At 41.9% G+C, this 20,108-nt stretch overlaps 1 protein-coding gene across 7 annotated transcripts in view; it reads left to right on the forward strand.

Moving 5' to 3' along the window:
• rasgrp3 (RAS guanyl releasing protein 3 (calcium and DAG-regulated)) overlaps positions 1 to 20,108 on the forward strand; it is a 47,678-nt gene that overhangs the window by 5,379 nt on the left and 22,191 nt on the right. For 4 of the 7 annotated variants that reach the window (XM_088609883.1, XM_088609885.1, XM_088609881.1 and 1 more), the window contains 2 exons: positions 19,081 to 19,269; positions 19,532 to 19,634. In XM_088609883.1, the coding sequence (XP_088466009.1) occupies positions 19,137 to 19,269; positions 19,532 to 19,634 (236 nt within the window). In that variant the 5' untranslated portion in view covers positions 19,081 to 19,136. Of the gene's footprint in view, positions 1 to 2,541; positions 2,888 to 7,361; positions 8,414 to 11,695; positions 11,796 to 19,080; positions 19,270 to 19,531; positions 19,635 to 20,108 lie in introns of those variants that run through there. The other 3 variants (XM_088609887.1, XM_088609882.1, XM_088609884.1) reach the window with 3 other exon arrangements.

The raw sequence follows: 20,108 nt of genomic DNA on the forward strand, positions 1-20,108 counted from the left end.
GACCGCTCTTTGGCGGCATCGGTTCTGGAATTGAAAAGGTGGTAGCGGGGCTTCACACTCAGAACTTCCAACAGGCCACACTTGAGCACACATGTGGAGAAGCATTAAAAAGCAATACATGCTATTGCTTCTGATGCTCATGCTCATTCTTGGTATATTATGCTCTCTAATTATTAGCTATGTAATACTAACCAATTAATATATTTGAGCATGCTATTAGAGGAGGTACTGATACAGCTGTAAAAATGGTAGAACTCATACATCCCTTTTGAATTATCCCCAAAGAATTAATATTGTTGGCAGTTTCATTTATGATTACAATACACCTCAGTTTTGAGAATTCTTTCAGTCAAAGCACTGCAGCACAGACGCGCATTTCTAATTTTAGGGTTCATTCTATGACTGTATGCTTTCATTTGAAATAAACCTAATAACAATTTATGGAGACTAGTTTCCCCTCTATTTTCTTTCCCCTCCGCAAGAAAGCACTGAAGGATGATTTGTTTTTTTTCTTTACTCGCCTAATGCCAGGCCCTGTAGCAGAAGTACGTTGCTAATAATAAACTTTATTTTATGCAGCACCTTTAAAAGTAGCGTCTCCTAACAATTTACACTAGGTGTAAAAACAGTTATAAAGATAAAAAATGACAAAGCAAGTGCATATAAGAAAGACAATTTAACTTTGTAATTTGGTTATATCGCATTTCTGCCGAAGAGGTGTAGCACCAGCAAAGGAATGGAAGGAGAGACGCACTCCCCAAAGAGCTCAGTGCACCCTTAAAAACACAGCAACGTACTCTAGTAGGTGCCAAGAGATAGGACCCAGAGAAGGGCACTGACTCATAAAGTCATTTGTTTTTAAAGTGTGTTGAAACATAAAAATACAAACTGATGAGATGGAGGTCTAATTTAGAAAGATGCTTGCTAAAGCACACTAAATAAAATTATTGCAATGGATTTGTAGCACTGTGGTCTACAAACATGGTGAAACCCTCCATGTTAACACCTTGAAAACCACAGTCTTCACTTTGCAGGCAGATGAGTAGAAGCCTGCGTTAGCGTGTACGTGTTACAGCAGGCCTGGTGCATGGCTCCACTCATTGTAACAGAGAAGCAAGAGCGAGTCATGAGCTTGCTCAGATGAGCAGGACATGAGTGCCTCCAAAGTTTCACAGAATATTTCAGCAGAAAAGCTCGGAGTTGCATCATTTATGCCGAGAGTACATGTTTTGGTTCTGAAATAGTTCTCACTTACCGGCAACCCTTATCCACTCTACTCTTGTGAAAACAACAGATGGTTGTTGCTGTGATTTCCTCCACGTATTCAGTGGAATGAATTTTGATGTGATTAATCTTTTCATTCATTTTCAACAAAGCAGCTGTGAGTAGTGCAATGTGGTGGTTTTCCTCTCTGTATTTTACCAGTTTTGCTCATGAGTGTAACTGAGGTATTGACTAGGTGAACTCTAACAGAGCCCTCTTTCCCAGTGAGTGTGCTGTCAGTGTCCTCACATGGACATACACAGGCTTGTGATGACCTCTGGGACAGACACTGTCCGGCCTGGAATGTAGATCCTCTCACACTGTGGATGGTTACCTGTTCCGGTGGAATAGCAGTGACCACTGTGGACCTGGGACCAGGAAGAATCACTTATTACAGTGAGGTTAAGTGCTCCACAGACAGACCTTCACTGGTATTCGGCAGCAGTTGTTATTCCATCAGGTTTCTGTACAGGATTAAACCTCAGGATGTCGACTTCCTCTGATAGGCTGCGAAATTAAGTAATTAATCTTGGAGATTTGATATATGTGTTGTAATTATCTGGAGCCTTTTTGTCCTGATAGTTGCTAAAGGGCTGGCTGTGAACAGCTGGTGTCCTGGCTAGCCAGCTGTTTATTGTGGAAAGGCTGGCTCTACAGCCCTTGCTTTCTCTGATCTCCAATGTTTTGTTAGGAAAATGCAACAAGCTCTCTCCCCAGCAGTCACACAGACTCTTTAGTAAAATTGAGAAATGGGGTTAAACTGTAGTAGCCAACTGGTATAACTGTCGAACTACGAAGTAGGGATCCTAATGCAAATAACCAAACAAATAAGGTTTTCTGTAGAAAAGTGCCATCTCAGAAATCTACAAGCCATACTTGGACTGCTTTTGTTAGAGGGTTACCTGTCTTTCAACTAAAATATTAAGATGTTGAATATTTATATCTCATAATAAGGTCCACAGCACAAATAAGTTTTTCATCTGTTAATTGTTTCCTTTGAGACGTTCTTAGTTTTATGTAACTGCATAATTAACCTTACCTTGTGACATGCTTGTTCTTATATTTCTATCTAAAACTGCTGTGCTGTTTATGAAAGTAAGCCCTGTACCTGAAAGCTACCATTACGTAAACTGAAGAATAGATCCCAACTGTTATTACAAAGGTTAAAAAACAAGCAGAAAAAAGGAACGAAGAAAAACAACCCGCTCTTGAACAAAACATCACCATCGTGCTCACTCACAGCCACACATACACACTGACTCCAGCAGGACAAAACATAATCCCCTCTCTCTCATTGTGACACATTTCCTGCTGGTTTTTTTCCAATTCACCTTGTGTAGGATCTATTTTTAGTTAATAAAGGAAAACGCTCCAAAGGAGGCAGGAAAACTAAGTTGGGAAAGAACAGAAGAATAGGAGGAAGTCTGCTTGCCATTCAGGCAAACAATTCAGAGCTAATAGAGTGAGCAGTCACCAGGAGCAGAGCTCAGCCACTGCAGAGGAGTGAGGGGAACATAATTGATTTGGGTCATCACAACAGAAGACTGAAAAACATATGGAAGAAGGCCTTTATTAAACGAACAGAGACCAACAGCATGTATCTACTTTGCAGGCCAGTATGTAGGTGAGTAAGGTGATCTTGAAGCCTTTCCATTTACAAAGTGTATTGGATTCTTCATGATAATGCTAACAAACGTCATGTGCAGGCTTAGACACTCTCAGTTAATAATGCAGCTGCTTTCATTAGTAAGAGACATCTTGTACTGCTCTGCTTCTAGATAAAATACCCAACATTTGCATTTTCTTTCACGGAGTCCACAGTACCAACATAAGGCAAACCACTAGCTCACGCAAGTGTGTGACAGCGCTTCTCTGTGATTCAGATATTTTAAGCCTCGTTTATGCAATGCAGTGTATGTGTTCCTCTGATGCTGTGACTTTCTTCTCATACAGACGAGCACAAGAGGTTAGGAACGCTGTAGTAACACAGAGTGAAGCAAATGGTCTTGTGTTGAATTCCATTCAACCACGCAACGTCTTTCACCCAGTGGTCAGTCAGGGCTCTCTGTTTACTTTAAAAATGCTGTCACCCTGCAGCGACTGTGTGAGTCAGGACAGAGATGGACACATCCTTGCGAGCTTATTAGGCCCAAAGCACAGTTTCTTTGCTTCGTTATCCTGAACAAGAAGGTTAGCCAGATGTCAAGACTTCTCATTCCAGTGGTGTTCAGTTCTGTCTCACAGATGCTGACGTAATTGCTAAATGCCATGATGGATTTTGACTAGGAAACATCAAAACATTTTAGGGAAACAATATGGTGGTTCCCAGTGGTCATTGGTACTGTAGCTGGTCAAAAGGCATATTAGAAAATTTGTTTTGTAGAGGGAGTTATTAATGCGTGGAGTGACCTTTAAGTCTAGGCTGGTAATTGTGACTGATTCACTGGCTCTATAGAATCCAATGAGGATGAAATGTTCTGATCATAAACTTTTACCTTATTATATTACTGAAGGATAAAAGAGGCCAAATGCAGTCAGTGTATTACATGATTCCCAGATACCCTCTTCAGTTCTTATCGTGGCTTTCAAGGACTAACAGGCAATGTACTGCTCAGGGAGGGAATGGAGTGGGACTGTACTGAACCTGCGTGTGTATTGAGCGTTCATCTTTCCTCTACTGCAGTCGTGCTCACAAACCACTTCTGGAAATTCTCCAAGACTGATGAAATTTTAGGAAAGGGTTTATGTACAGTATGCATGTGCTACTAAAATCTATTTGGTAAGTCTACAAGTTTCTAAATTCCCACTGTACCTCAGTAATTGTGTTCTGTGCTCCTGGAGAGGGGTGAATTATTACACAAAGGAAAAGCATGTGGAGGGCTGTGCTCTGCAGGCTTGAACATATTCATCTTCAAGCTTTCAGGACCCTTCTCTCACCCTCCACTGTGAACTACATCCTTAATGAGCCTGGTTTATTCACAGCAGAAGTCCCATTCCAGCATTTTAGTTGTAGCTGTGGGCTCAGTGGTAATGAGATTAGCATTTTAGTTTCGGCTAGGGTTTTTTTTTCTGCCCCTCTTCATCTGCATACCAGGGATACCAGAATACCCTGCAAACCTTTCAAGTATTCAAGTTTAAAAGAGAGAGAAAGGCACGGAAGCAGTATTGTTACAATGGGCTCTTTGGTTACCCTAGAAACATGCTGAAGGTTCATCACGCTGGGAAGATTACACAAGTCTCCTAACATCTCCACTACCCTCAAGCCCAGAGGTCAAATAGCAGTTACAATTGCTCTGGGTCTCAAAGCCAGAAATCTACACACTCCTTCCTGAAAATGAAACAGATGCTACAGGAATAAGAATTCACATAGCTTATGCTTGAAGACATTATAGGAAATGTGCTCAGGCTTGTATTTATAATTCCATTCCATTTGTTTTGTATGAGACACTTGCTAAATATTTTACATGTTTCCATTGCTTAGAGGTCATCTTTATTGTGGGTGTAAGTGTACAGATTTTTAAGATACAGTGCATATACATACGCTAACAGAACAGTGAAAAACCTGTCCCGTCTCATTGGCAGGTAAGGGTACTTCAAGCAGAAAGGCATCACTCAGGAGGTCTGGTTTGAAAACACAGGCAGAACCACACTCTGTAACCCAGAAACAGCAGGCTCTGTCCTCCTTACAGATCCCACAGTGGTGGATAATAAGAACTTTGTGATCACACATTTTTTCACAAGAAAGAAAATTAATGTTGTCGACAATATGTTAAGTTATGAAAATATTGTTTTTTCTCCAGAAAGTGGAAAAGTGAAACTCATTTTGAAACCTTCCCAATTTTTGTGTGTATTAGGTACGCATGTAGTGAAGAAATCAGCTGAAACAGGGTGAGGCATGCAGTCTCATTGAAATTCATGTGATAATTATCCATTAGTTCTTAAGGGTCATTTTTGTTTAGAAGATATTAGACACACTTCTATATCAACATTAGGGAAGAATAAAGGGTATTTGATCAGAAAAGAGTATTGATCTACAGTATGTGTGATTTTTAGGCTTATAAGTTTATATATTTTACAGTTTATAAATTATAAAGTGGTTAACATAACATTGTGTTTTTTGAAAAATTCTGTAGCTTTTTTAGGATCAAAATTCCTAGAACTTGACCCTCGGGTTTTTAAAAATAGATCGTTAGCAAAAAAAAGTGATTGTTTTGACCTGGGATATTTGTTTGACACCGTAGCCTTCATTGCACCTTCATTGTGCAGAAGCACACCTAATGATGCAGGAATGACAGGTTATTTCTGTTTGATTTATCCTTAAACTAAAACATTTCAATCATTTGCAGACAATTAAAACACATGTCCTTATAATTGTGAGGCTGTTGGTTTTAAAAGTTCTCTCAGAATACATAGGAGGCCTCAGACCGCATCACTGTACTTAGCTACCGGGTACTGAGTCTCTTTACTTGCTGAACCTACAAATGTGTATGAGAGGATCAGCACAGTCTGCAGATCTGCCCAGGATAATATGCAAATATGAGTTAATAGAAGAGTAACTGGGGAGGCATGGAAGTGCCGTGGTTCACATTGTTGCTTTGAAGCTCTGGGGCCCTGGGTTCGATTCCTGGGGTGATACTGTATCTATGTTCTCCGCGTGTTTGTGTGGGTTTCCTCCAACGGTCCAGAGACACCAAAGACATACTGGTGGGTGAATTGGATTGTGGGAAAACTGGCCCTGATGTGTGTCCGTGTCTGTGTTTGTGTCTGTCCGCCCTGCGATGGACTGGCGTCCTGTCCAGAGTGCATCCCACCTTGTGCTCGTTGCTTGCCGGGCCCCTGTATTGGAGGTTAGAAGGCTGGAGGGAAGAGTGATTGACTTGTTGATTGGGATCCGTGGATCCAGCAGCTCCTTCTTCTCGGCTTTGCCTCATCAGGGCACATGCCCGTCTCTCACCAGGCGTTGTTTCTGACGCCCCGACAGCACTGAACAACCAGCACTTTCTCCATCATCAGCCCAGACTCAAATCTCTGTAAGCCTTGGGCTTAGAAAAGAAACCTCTTGCTTGAAAATCAAGTGCTGATTAAAAAAAAGCCCCCTTCCTAAATGGACTCCACTCAGATGGAGGGGGGTGGAGACCAGTTCAGTTGCATTGTTATTGTAGTTAGCTGGCTCCAGCAGGCTTGAGAAATAAGACTTGCTCTCAGAAGTCTGTTATGTCTATGGACACCCCCATCTGTTGTAAGTGAATTTGGGCAGAGGTTTGGGGCGAGGCAGAGCAGCAGAAGAGTACAGCGGCCGTGGGTCTGTGAGTACGCCGGTCAGCTGGGCAGCCCCTTGCAGGACGCAGGAGCTTCACACATTAGAGCATTCCATCTGTGACAGCATCTTCCATCCACACCCATCTCAGAGCACCCAGCACCCCCTGGGAAATCACAGGAGACTCAGGCAATCAGCCTTATTAGAGGAGGTCTAGTCAAGCTGTCTGATTCCAGGAACATCTCAGGCAGAGAAATAAAAGAGAAGGCCGTTCTGAAGACAGACATCAGGTAATAGAGAAAGGCTGTAAGTGGAGGTCATAGGCATCTTATGTATAAATGTTACATGTTGCTTCTATAACTGGAGACTTTTTTCCTTTTCCATTGCTCTTTGACTGCCTTTAGCACTGGACAATGTCCATTGCGATCTGCGGTAGGCTGGGGAGCACGTGGTCAGATGGACAGACTATCTACACTGGTCCTGTCTTCCTGGAATCTTTGCACAGTGTCGTGACACTGCTATCGTTGCTCCTACAAGAACAGTTTTGCTCTCCTGCTGACAGCATTGAAACAATTAGCTGTGCACAGAGCAGTGCAGGGGAGAATCCTTGCCGGGGTTTATTAATATTTCACAGCTCACATCAGCACTAAATTCATTTCATTCGCACACACAGTTTCCTGTATGCAGTGATTATTCTTTGCTGAACAGGGAGCATCTATCTCATTCTCTGAGCACATAATATTATCATAATCTATTCCTTAGCTTCTTTTTTTAGTCAATTATACTCCTTTCTTTACAAATGAGTTACATTTTCTGTTGCTAATTAAAATAAATTCTGTTTTGAATTTTTCATATTGATCTGCGCGAGATTAAAACACATTTGGTGACATCCTGTAAAAGTAACAAGAAAAGAAATGAGGGCAAGGTCAAAGGAATAATGCTAACTCATAAATGGTAATTACAGGATATCAGCTCGAAACACAAAATCCCAAAAGAGCAGGCAGCATTTTTAGAACTGAGAGCCACTTTTAAGATTTAAAATCAGCCAGAAGTCAAAACATCACACTTCTTTCAGTGAGAGCCAGCAGCAGGCTGACATGACTTAGTGGCAGAAATACAGCGCCGGTGTTGAACACCTCCCCATTAGAGTAACAGCAAATAACAAGGCAAGAATTTCATCACCAAAAACAGCCCCTGCGATTCCAGGCTATTTTGTCGCCACTCTTTCTAAGGAATACAAATACTGGATGTATGACTGGGCTGTATGATATTTATGTAGAAGAGTAAGGTGTGATGGCTTACCTAAGCGTGCTGGTGTGGTATGTTCTAAGTGGAAGGAAACCAGAAAGGCGATTGTGTGCGCGTGTTTTTCACTGGCGCTCCCATTATAGTGGCCCTTCTGAAGTCCGAGTCGAAGCTGCCTCTGTCAGTCCAGAACTCAGGAGTGCTGTGCCGACAGCCACACGTGTGTCGGCCTCTGACTTCCAGAATAATTGAAGCCAACGCGCCAGAACAGTGGGGGAGAGGTTGGATTCTGAAGCAGCAGAATGTGTGTGTCCCCTTCTATAATCTGAACTCTCCTTAACAATACCCTGCTTCACTGCACTCCCGTTCTTCATTCCACTGCAATCAGTGAATCTCACGGCTGTAGAACTGAAAGCTCCCTGGTTTCGGCGCTGTCAGAATGAGGAACTTATGGAGTGGTGCTGACCTCCGGGCAGGTCTGAGAGATTGATCAGAGGAGGTGCATGTGACTGGTTAAGACGCGCAGAGCTGGGCTGTGAGGCCAGCTGTTGCTCAGTTCACGCTGGAGCTATGAGCAGCTGCACTGGCTCTCTGTCTGCGTCGTGTGTTTCTGCTGCGAGAGATTCCATCCCTCCTTCTCCACTGCAGGTTTGGGTGGCATGCTTTCTCTTTCGGTTTTTGGCTTGTTCTGCGGGAGTGCCGGTATATATTTTCCTGCTCCTCTGGGAGTTTTTGCTTTGAAGGGTCACATGCTTCTTCAAGGCATCCTGACTCAGCCTGTACGATGTTGACAAACAGAACAGTGTGGTTGCACCGGGCTGTGTAACGTTGTCACAGAGGGTATCGCTCAGGCACAGGGGCTAATTCTTCATTCTACATAGCAATCAAAGCTGGTGCTCATTTAAAGAGTTTTGTTTTTTTTTGGTGGAGTGATGTTTACATAGAGACACAATTTGAACTGAACCTTTTAGCCATTCTGGGTCAAAGTTGTTTGTGCAGCAGATCTGTGCTCAGAGGAAACAAGAAAAAATGTAGATAAAAGGGCAGCCAGAGTTTCCCTTTGGAGAGCATTTTTCATCTGTAATTCAGTACCGTGTCGTTGTGTGTAACTTGTAGAGGGGATTTCCAGTGAGGATGCTCTTATTCATAAAGAGCTCTTGATTCTCATTTTATGTGAACAACAGATTGGAAAAAATTGTTAAGAAAGCTGTAGGTCACTTTTTAAGAGTTCAGATTAAGCATCATGGGAGAAAGTGTGGTTTGTAAACAGTAGACCAGTAGAGAAGAGGATGTCACTGTCTAGAGCCTCTTCCTGGATGTCTGGGTTACAGTGGACAGAAAGGTATATTACCTGAACCAGTTACCTGAACACCAACAGCACCAGACGGAACACCTCAGTGCTCTGTTCCGATTGACAGTTTTTCTGTAAAAGCGTGCAAACCTGTTTCATGAAATATTCATGGAGCGGTCAAGTGACTTCTGAGGAACTTTGTTCAAAGTGCTTCATATGCTGCAGGCATAGTTACGCACAATATTGTACTGTTGTATGAAAACACAGCTTCTTTTCTGAATTGTGAAAAAAAACTATTCCATTTTTAAAAATAGAACAAGATAAAGAACAAATCACAATAGATACACAACAGCAAGGCGAAAGAAAGTACAGCTCCTGAATGTTCTTGTTACAGAGTAAAACCAGCTCACAAATCTAATGTAAATGTTTCATGTCAGAGAAAAAAAATTGAAGGTTATATTATTTTGTAAAAATAACAATTGAAAACTATTTGAGTACATTTGTAGGAAAGGGGACTGAGAATTAACACAAAAGATGGGAAAAGAAGAAAGAACAATGTAATATTTAATTTCTAGAGCCCTGTGAGCAGAAAACAGTTTTCAGGTGGGCTGGAGATGGGAGCATGCTTGGAACTGTTTCTACGAAACAGAAAGAGGATGAGCAGTCAGTGCGTCTGTGTCTCTCTCACACAGTCTGGGCACTCGGGGAATAAATCTGTTTTACGTAAAATGCCACTTGCAATCTCTGTGTTTGAGGACAGGCTGATATCTCTGTGTGGTAAGTATACAAGACCCCATTAAAAGCCAGCCCTTAACGAGGGTGTCGCTCATCGTTTACACATGCTTAACTGTTTACATTGAGGAGTGGTACTGGAAAACAGAGATAAAGCAATGGGCTTTTAGCACATTTCTTATAACAGTTGATGTGCTGTGCAGAAGGAGCCTCTGAACTTTGTAGCTCAGCCATCCATCACCTGCCCTCCCCAAAGAAGCTAAAGAAAACCCTCTAAAAATTCAGAATGCTTGACAAGTATTTCGTTTCTCCTTCCCTTTGTCACAAACATTAAAGGTATTTCAAAACTTGACCAAGCAGAAATTCCTTTCCATATCCCTTGGTGATTCTATTGGAATTCTTTAGGCAAAATGGTGCTCAGGAGATGTCTCATAATTTTTTTCTTGCATGTCAAGCCTGTAAGAGAGCAGTGGTGAGTACTTCAGAATTGTGGTTGAAAGGTTGCGGGTTCAAGTCCCTGGTGTGTACTTCTGTTGCATCCTTGAGCAATAAACTTCACTTAAAATGCCCATCTTGCATAAATGGGGACATGTTTAAGTTGCATTGGCAAAATACATTTATTTGCTAAATGAATCCACTACACTGGTAGTTTAATTTTTAAAAATTGGAAGTTTAGTTTTGAAAACTGATATTTGCATATTTATTTTTGAGTTAAAACAGTATAAAGAAAACAGATACAGTAACATGCAATGAAAAGAGATTTAAAACAAAGGGCTTAAAAATAAACTGGTATGAATACAAATTTTCCTTATATGACGTAATCATTGAAGAATGATGACAATCTGTTTATTTCCAAGTCCTTTTTAAAGAATCAATATCTGTTCTTCACACATTAGCCTGCCTTCGTGCCAACAGCCACAGAGAAATAGACACCTGGCTACAAGGTGCTGCTCACTGGGTGATGATAGATTAGACTGGTGACACATTAACTCTCACTTGCCAGGATCCCAGGCAGGGGCTGGTCAGTGAAGGAGCTCTGTGAGTTGAAGCTGTTGTCAGAGTAAAATGCCCCTGATGGCTATTATTATTTCTGAGACTGGCCTCTTATAAGAATTTCAAGGCCCTGCATAGTCATTCTGTAAAATATTAATTAGTTAATATTAAGTTAATAATTAAGTTAGCTGCTCTTTAACTGCATTTGTGAATGGTCTGATTCCTGCTCTGTTTAAATGTATTTTAAATGCTATGATATCTATGCTCTGTTTCCTCTTCATTGTGGTTTATTTTAGGTTTTTGAATGTGAATAAATGAACTATTGGATTTTACCATTTTTTTATCCTTGTCATAAAGTAGAGCTGACCACCAAGGACAACTTGGATACAATCAAAATGTTGTTGTATTTTATCTTTCGTGTACAGCACTGAATTTCACATTATCACTGGTGTAACAATTTAAAACATCATGCATATACTTCACGCACAAAAGTGCACATCATGCATATATTCTGAATGCACAGCATTGTGTGGATTTTCCAGCTGTCTGCCTTTCATTTGCTCTTGGGCTACTTCATGCACTCCTTTTACTGAGCTTTGAAATTGTTTTATATTCTAAGAATGAATGCTGTATGAAAAAATCTGTATAGTGGAGCCTTAATGACAATGATACCAGTGGAAATTAGTCAAATAACAAAGGCAGGCTGACACTGTAATGCAGTAACATTCAGTAGATTGTGGGTGGGATATCTGTTCCGGTTTACATTAAGGCACGCAATTCAGCTGGTCAGGCGCTCGGAAACTGGGAATAGTAACAAACGCAGAAATGTGTTTAGACGTGTTTGCAGAGAAGCTATTTATTGAAAACACGACTAGTATCCCAGTGTTCTGAGATGTTGCTTCTGTCTGTTACAGCTGTGCTGTTTAGGGGTGGAAGTTGCTCACGTCAGCTCCAACTTCCTCTGGTTACAGACAACAGATGGAACAGCTCCAGACAGAAGTATGAGGCAAGGGGGTGAGGAGGGGAATCGATGGCACCCTTTTTATCATTCACAGATTGTGTGGAAAGCGTGGAGGACTGTCGCAGTGAAACCATATTTAAGCGAAGCGGCACTATTCATCTGGTTCACAAAACGATGGTAACAGTGATGATGGTGCTGTTTATACCGTCTAAATGTATTCGCATTTGGAACCAAGGACACTATTTGGAAACCTGTAGGTCAGCTGTGTTTTTCTAAAGTGTTGAAAAACCCAGAAAAACATTCACCGATACGTTTCCCTCCCCAAAGCTGGCAGTAGGAGGGAAAAAAATAGAGCAGAGCAAAATAAAAAATAATAAGTTCCTGCTGGAAGAGACGATTATGATAACTTACAGCAATGGGATATTTTCTGCGGGGGGGAGGGGGGGTAAGACATGGGTTTCTGACGACGTAATTGTTTTGCGAATCTGAAGGCCAAGGTGAAATTTAATGGCAGTTCCATGAAATAAATAAAAAACGATGAAGACAGTGGTTGGGGAGAGGAGCTTGTCGCTGAGAGGTTCCTAGGTTCCAAGTTTATCTTCCAAGTACTCTCAGTTTTAAGCTCAGACATATAACTAAGGAAGTTTAAGTAACTGCTGTTCAGGTCGGGTCCCTCCTTAGACTCTGTTGGACATTTTGGAAGAAAGATTCTGTTGAATTTGTTATTACATTAGCATGCAAGATGATAGATTTTCCTTTGGTTTTGCGCAGGTTGGCTTGGCATTGAACTGGAATGAATGTAGTGAGTGCTGTTGCTATGGTCCCCTGCTTGCTCACAGCTATGTATTAGGTGGGCTCTCCTTTAACTGAGCTGGTCAGTTTTGAACCTCTGGGGTCCAGACATCAGAGCTGGTCTGAGCTGCAGGATGCAATGGGGTGAAGAGTTCAATCAATGCACTCCGAGCACTGAATTAATCATGTTTCACTGATCCGTGAGCAAGCTGTAAGCAACAGATAACCAATTTTCACGATTTACTACCACTCAGAAATATTCGGAATGAATATCTGAGTGATTTACTTTTATTCGATCACATTGCTACTTATATTTGATTAAAACATTATTTTATTTTGCCACATTCAACATTGTTAAAATATCTTGTGTCATTCTTTATGGATTTATTTCTAGATTACCACTGGTAGAAAAGAACAAAGCTGTGCAGACATTTGTAAAAACTAGTGGATGCAGGCTTCGAGGTACATCTCATATGATTCAGATCTTAACATTTAATTAAAATCTGGAAAAATACTGACATCACATTTATGAAGCATCACAGAATCAATTATGATTTTAACTGTGACATGATTTCTGTGTGTACCAACAGAGAGATGGTAATGGATTATACATAAAAGCACTTAACGCCCAATCACCAGAGACTAATTTTCCAGGTCTTATGGTCTTTATTTTTTCACATAAAACCAATTAATTGCAAGGCCCATCATTCAATTTCTAACCATGTCTGGGGGTCAGCTGATCATCTGTGTGAACACTGATCTGGCGTCAAATATTTGCATTTGCCAGAATAGAGCATTGTGACAAAGCAATTAATGTTCCTGTCTGCCTGCTGAAGACACCAAATAAAACACCCCTTTCATTCCCACTATAAGTACTGTCTGCCAATGACATGTACACTCACACCACACTGGGGAGTTGTTACTGTTTTTGCTTTATGTAACACAACTGAATACAATCCCATCATTTACTTGCAAAGCCTTAGATTTCCATAGTAAATTTACCCCGTGTGTGTCCAGTCCTGGTGTGTCTGTGAGTGTTCAGTCCAGCTCAGCTAACCAACCTGGTTACTGGCTTAACTGGGCCAGTTTAACAGCTTCTCTCAGTTCTTCTAGTGCTGCTGCTTTACAGAGACCTGCAAAACCCTGTCCCTCCAGAAGCAGAATTGGACCGATTCCCTAATATGAATATTTGAAACGATCTAATGTAAACAAAGCAGCACCATGTTCAATTTAGTTGTGTACAGTATATCTATTAATTGCTGCTGTTTGTTGTCACAACCTGCACCTTCTCCCGTAAGCGCCCTGGCATTCCCACACGTACTAAACTCCACACATGCTCATCCAGGAACTCATTATCCAGCCACGTCTCTCCCTCTTCAATGTTGAAACGGCTTACCTACGCTCACTATTGAGAAGTCTTCCACAGCTTTCTCTTGTTCTCCTACTTTTGACTTCGCTCTTGCCTAACAACTTGGATTTGGAATCTTGGATTTACTTTTGCTCGAACCCCCTTCCTCCCGGCTTCACACGGGGGTCCGACTACTCACCCCTTTCAGAAACCCTGACAGTTTGTTAGCTGCAAGATTATGGCCAACAGTTGGTGCGTAACACTGTTTTAAATGTTCTTCAAGGCGTCTTGGTCTCATTTTTCCTTCTTTTTTGTTTGCTTATGTTTTGTTGACTCGCTTTTGAAAAGCTCTTCCTTCTCTTGTTGTCGTTCCAAAATGTACTTTTGCCAAAGTCTAGTCGAAGTTCCTATGACTTCAACATTAGCAAGCAGGTTCACACAGAGTGCATGATCAGGTCACACAGAGTTGAGAGGGATGGAGGTGGAGGAAGAAGAGGTTCACTCAGAGCCTCCGTTGGGTGTAAAGTGCCTGTAAACTGGTCATGACAGGTCACTCCACAGGACACTGTGGTGTTAAATAAACACCCTTCTAACAAAGGGTGTTTGAAAGCCTTGATTCAAAGGCTTTCAAACCTTTGAATCAAGGTTTGAAAGGGCTCAGGGAAGGCAACTCTCGGATATCCTCGGGAATGGTATTCCAGAGTTTGGGGTGCAGCAGGAGAAGGCCCTGTCACCCATACAGTGTAGATGGTCTTGGGGGACAGACAGGAGACCAGAATTAGATGAGCAAAGGTTGCAAGGTGGGAAGTACTGTAGGACGATAGTGACTCAGACAGGTACTGAGGTGCCAAGCCATGCAGAGCCTTATACAATATGTGAATATGAGGATTTTGAAGTCAACACAAAACCTGATAGGAAGCCTGTACAAGGACTCTAGGATAGGAGTGATGTGATCGCTAGCACTATGAAATGCCAGTGTTTACCTAGGGCAAATTGGTGAAGAACCTGTCATTCAACAGTCCTCCTCAGCATCATCTGATCCTGCCTCTGGGGTGACAACACCAGATGGGCAGAATCAAACCTACCCCTGTAGTTCATTCCACATACAATGTTATATAAAGGAGTATTGATCACCCTCCCAGCAAAACTGAAGTCTGTATTCATTTAATTGGCCACAGTAAGACTGTACAACATGTGCTAAATCATAAAACTGGTTTTATAACACAGTAAGCACATAACCAATAATTATTAAGATTGGCTGTTTCAAAGGACATTCTTTGAAAGAATCTGGCTGCATTAGACAGTGCAGCTGGAGGATAGCACTGATGGGGAGGAGAGCTTGCTCAAATTAGGAGGCTATTAACCCGGCATGAAAAAATATAATTGGAATAAAAGAAATGTAGGTACAGTGGAAGGACTATTGAAAGATGATGAAAGTAATTACATTTATGGAAATCTTGCTCTAGATTTATTATAATACCTTGGGAAAGATGAAGGCCTTTCATTCACTCTCACCCCTCTTCACTCTAGAGTCGAGCGGCGTGGAATGGCAGGGTGCTTTTTTGAAAGATGTTACAGCCCTGAAAACAATTTTTTTTTGCTGGGTGAAGAGAATGGCAAGGATGCCGTCTTGTCCAAAAGCCTCAGAGAAATCCAGATTAAATTATGTCGAAGGAGCTGAACAACAGGTTGTTTTTTCTCATACGTGAGGTTTGACCTACTGTATATGTCTTGTAATTTGCCATATCATGGGAAACAAAAATAAAATAATTGTAATATAAATATTAATTTGATAAAATAAACAGAGCGGTTGATGTGCCAGTTGTGGCACAGTTGTGTAAGAAGGGGGTACAGCGACGGGTTTCTAAGTCTCCCATTCTAAAGGCCCTCCTCCCAGCACAGTAGCCCTGCTGGATGCCTCTGGTATTGTAACTGGTAGCGGTGAGGTGAGCCGGGTGAGACTCCCATGGAAAGAGTATTTTAAGACCCTGTGAGAGTGCCTATATTAGAGTGCCCCCTGGAGGAGGGGGTGTCGACCGTGACAGGTATTGAGGACTTGACTGACTTGGCAATGATATCCTGGAGTTGCTGGGCAACAGTGCTGTCTCAATGACAACACTGTTGGGTACCTGGGAACTTGCAGTGTTGTCACTGAGAACAATATTACTCCTCTCAGCAATGCTTAACTCATGGTGTGAAAAATGGAACTGGCAAACTGGGGGACCAACAGGTGTGACAAGACCACCATGTCTCCCTTCCACAGTCGCCTTCAGTCGGGTGTGATGGGCGGAAGATTTAGCAGCAGATTTAGCAGTAGCAAGTAGCAGCATTACATGGAAGACTGAGGAAAGAAGATAAACATTTATGTTGAGATATTTGAGAATATTCGTGAAGTTGAGATAAACACTTTTTCCATTCTGTCAGCAGGTGTAGTCAATGCAAACGTAAAGAGCATCTGGCATTAGCTAGGAGAAATATTCCAAGTGATAAATCTGCAAAAGTACAAAGCTGTTAGTACTGGTTCTTCAGAGGTAATGATAAGGTTAGCGCAGTGTTGTACATAATGGTGAATGGTTCTGCTCCATTGCTGGAGTCTGGCTTTTTAGTCATGAGACAGTGCTCCAGGGGCTCAACCAGTAAAGATGCTCACACATACTAGCCGACTGTGACTGGGATTAGTCCACCTGGGCTCTCTCAGTTCCACCGAGCAGCTGCGGGTGTGCAGAGCCATCGGTGAGGGATGCGTCTCTCCTTAGTCAGTGCTGACCCTCCGGCGCAGGGGCTACGTTTTCCCAGTAACACCTGAAAAGATGAGCGGCTCGAAGCCACTCGAAGTGCGTCAGAAGGAAGTTGCTTTTCCTTCTTCCTTCTTCCCCGTGTGCAGTTGCAGCTTCTGTAGCCTTCTTCCAAAATATGAAGAACACACAAATGGCGATTCCAAATTGGGTTAGGTATTTAACAAAAAGATAGGAAGAAAAATACAGGTTGAACTCGTACCTTTGGGAGACGGCTGGTTCATTTCTCATCCTCAATAATAAACTTGGAACAGACATTTCCACTGCCTCATTGTAGATCATAGATCAGCTCATTGTAGATCATGAGGTGCTGCTCCACAGTTCTCTTATTTTCAGACAATAGGCCTTAGGGCTTTTGACAATGAAAAGGGCTTTTAACAAAATGAGGACTGCATGGAAGCACTTAGGTTACCTTCTCTTTCAATAGACCCACATTAGGCAGAACTACTTGGATGAGATCAAAACGCAGTGAGAAAGGATAGGAAGCTTTCGGTTGCTTGGTAATGAGATGCAACATTCCATAATTCCGTCATGCGTTGTAAGAGAAGCGCATGCAGAGGGGTGGAATCAGTTCTTTGAAATGGCTGTGTTGGCACAACTGAATAGGTGTATAATGAAGTTACCTTTTCTGGGTTAGCATCCCAGAGTGGGAGCCTAAAAAGAAACAGGCTGCTTTTTCCTTATTGACAGTTACAATGGCAGCTTTTGTCAGTCATATTAATAAATAGGGATCAAGCCAGCTGCATGCAATTGTCTGACTCTGAAGTCTGTTTATGTGTCTGTCACCTCCCTTGACTTCACTGTAATGGTGCATTGCTGTGCCCCCATGAGGAACAGCTGGAAAGATACCTCGGTGCACTTAACTTTGTGTTTTAGCCAGTTAGAGGGCATCGCATCCAGGTCATCGGGTCCCAAGGCAGACATGCGGTCAGTGCAGTTAAAAGAGTCTCGTCTTTGTCAGCTTAATAAAAGACAACAGCAGAATTTGTTTCGGAATTGCACCTAGCTAAACATTTTACATGCATTTAATGTTGTATTTTCGGCTTGGTAAAGCCCTGAGCTCTGTGAAGGTTTGGTGTGGAAGGATGTGATATATAACTGACCCGCTAAATTAAGTGGAACTCACCGTAGTTTGCAATATCTCAACTGTTTTCTCTTCACCAAAAATGGCTTTTTAAATATATTACACAGTATTCATTCAATGAATGCCTCCATTTTACTATGAAGACAAAAGATTAGAATAGAAGTCTTGAAAATAAGGGATCGGTATTTTGTTCTTTAGGAGATGTGGGGTGTCGTGGGTGGCAGCTTGCCTCCACAGAAACAAGGGACATTTCCACTTGACCGCTGCCTCACTTCACAAGCCCCCTTTTTCACCAACATGATGGAGTTTAAAATCACCCAGACGGTAGCAATCCCAAATGAACTGCCTCTCTTACCTTCATTGCACTCCTCGGCCTATAGAACCTAGAAGTGCAATGTTTCAAATCACAGCTTCAAATCAAAGTTGGTTTTCAAAGAAAAAAGGAGCAGAGCTTTTGACAAAAAAAAAGAAAATCTGCATATTTCAAAAGGAAAAGAAATTACTCTTGTACAGCAAAATTAACTATGGGTACTAAATAGGAAAAGTCACAAATGAGAGGGGGCTGTATGGATGATACTAGCATAGTAGTTAATTGATCCTTAGATCTCATCCAGCTCTTTCTTGAAAGAAGCCTGGATATTGGCTTTAACAACATGGCTGGAAATCTTTTTTTTCCACATTCACACAACCCTTTGAGTAAAGAAGTGCCTCCTGTTTGTGCTTTTAAGTGCACTTCCATGTAGTTTACACTTGTATCCTCTGGTTTGTGTTTCAGTGTTCATTTTGAAGATGTCTTTTGCATTGAATTTATCAGGGATTTTAAATACGTGTCAGGTCTCCTTGTAATTTTCTCTGGTCAAGACTAAAAAGGTTCAGTTCTTTCACTCAGTGTAGGACACTCCCTTGAGCCCCAGAATGCATCTTGTTGCTCTTCTTTGGACTGATTCCAAATCAGCAAAATCTTTTTGAGTACTTGAAGAAAAAAATGTAAAGGAGGCTTAATTTACTAGTAAATTATACAATTATTGGCCATTCCAAAATTACAATTCATTGTGTATACATTTTAAGAAGTCAAATTTAAACAATTAACTTAATTTAAAAACATGAATGTTTTTTTACTACTTGGCTAGAGAAATATGAAATTTGAGCTCTTCAAACAACCATACAGCATTTCAGATTTCGGTGAAAGATCTTACAGGCCTTACAAGGCTGTCTCTCTGTGAACCTTTGTCATGAAAGCCCATGCCTTCTAAAACTTGTGTGTCCTCTCCTTTCACACCAGACCCTAGAAACCAAGACTTTTCTGTTTCTCCACACAGTTTGCTCTTGAAAGGCGCTGGCCAAGACCTTGCTTTGTGCTATTAATCTCCCCTCCATGAGGAGATGCACGCTTCCACTCGGAAAAAATGAACCAGTCTCTGAAGGCCACTCATTGACCATGGGATCGGCAGTTCTGGGAAAAGCAGCTACATTAGACCAGCTGTTAAATGCCTGCATTGAGGCATTTGGTGAGTGCCCCTGTCTGCATTATCATTCAGCCATGTGCACACCTCCAGTGTTTCTTTAAAGCTGAAGATTTCAGTAATCGAAGGAGTGTAGCCATCATTCATCCTTCTTCATTCTTTTTCCTGTGATAAAGACCTGCTGCAGCTGTTTGCTTGTGCATCTCCAGACCTCGGATCTGATTTTACTGGCGGTCATTGTGCAGGCGCAGGTACAGTAAGAGAGCGCCCCGCTGGGTCAGGACTGACTGCGTCTTGTGTTTTCCAGATGACAACGGGGATTTAGGGAGCAGTCATTTGCCTCGGATTGTGCTGTTAATGCACCGCTGGTATGTCACATCGACCGAGCTGGCTGGAAAGCTGCTGTTAATATATCCTTCCAAGTGCCACTGAGCTGAAATGCAGGTCCTTGGCCCTAAGGTGCGTTTTTTGGACTGTACATGCCCTGTTTATTACCAACCTCCACTGCTGTGCCAGTGTTACGAATTTCTAAGCAGTTTTTCATTTTAGAAAAATCTATAGTCTTAAGTCTAAAGTGTCCTAGATAACCCCTGAATTAACACACCACACAAGGTAGAGGCACCGCTACCTGGACGTCATTCAGTCAAGACCTAAATTCTAACATTAGCAGACATTAGATATATTGGCAGCAGGGTAGTTACATTTATTTACATCTCTCCAAATGAAGGCACTGCTGTGGAGCTCAGTTAGCACGGGCTTATTATTTTTTCAATACACCTACACCCCACTGTTCCTCCATGGCAGCATGCCCTGTTCCTGAACCGGAAACGGCAGCCCTCTCTGCTGTCGCTCCCTGGAGTCTCTCCACGGGGAGCCTCATGGCC

The sequence above is a fragment of the Lepisosteus platostomus genome, chromosome 17 (genome assembly GCF_059453375.1).
Source record: "Lepisosteus platostomus isolate fLepPlt1 chromosome 17, fLepPlt1.hap1, whole genome shotgun sequence".
In the NCBI taxonomy this organism is placed as follows: Eukaryota; Metazoa; Chordata; class Actinopteri; order Semionotiformes; family Lepisosteidae; genus Lepisosteus; species Lepisosteus platostomus.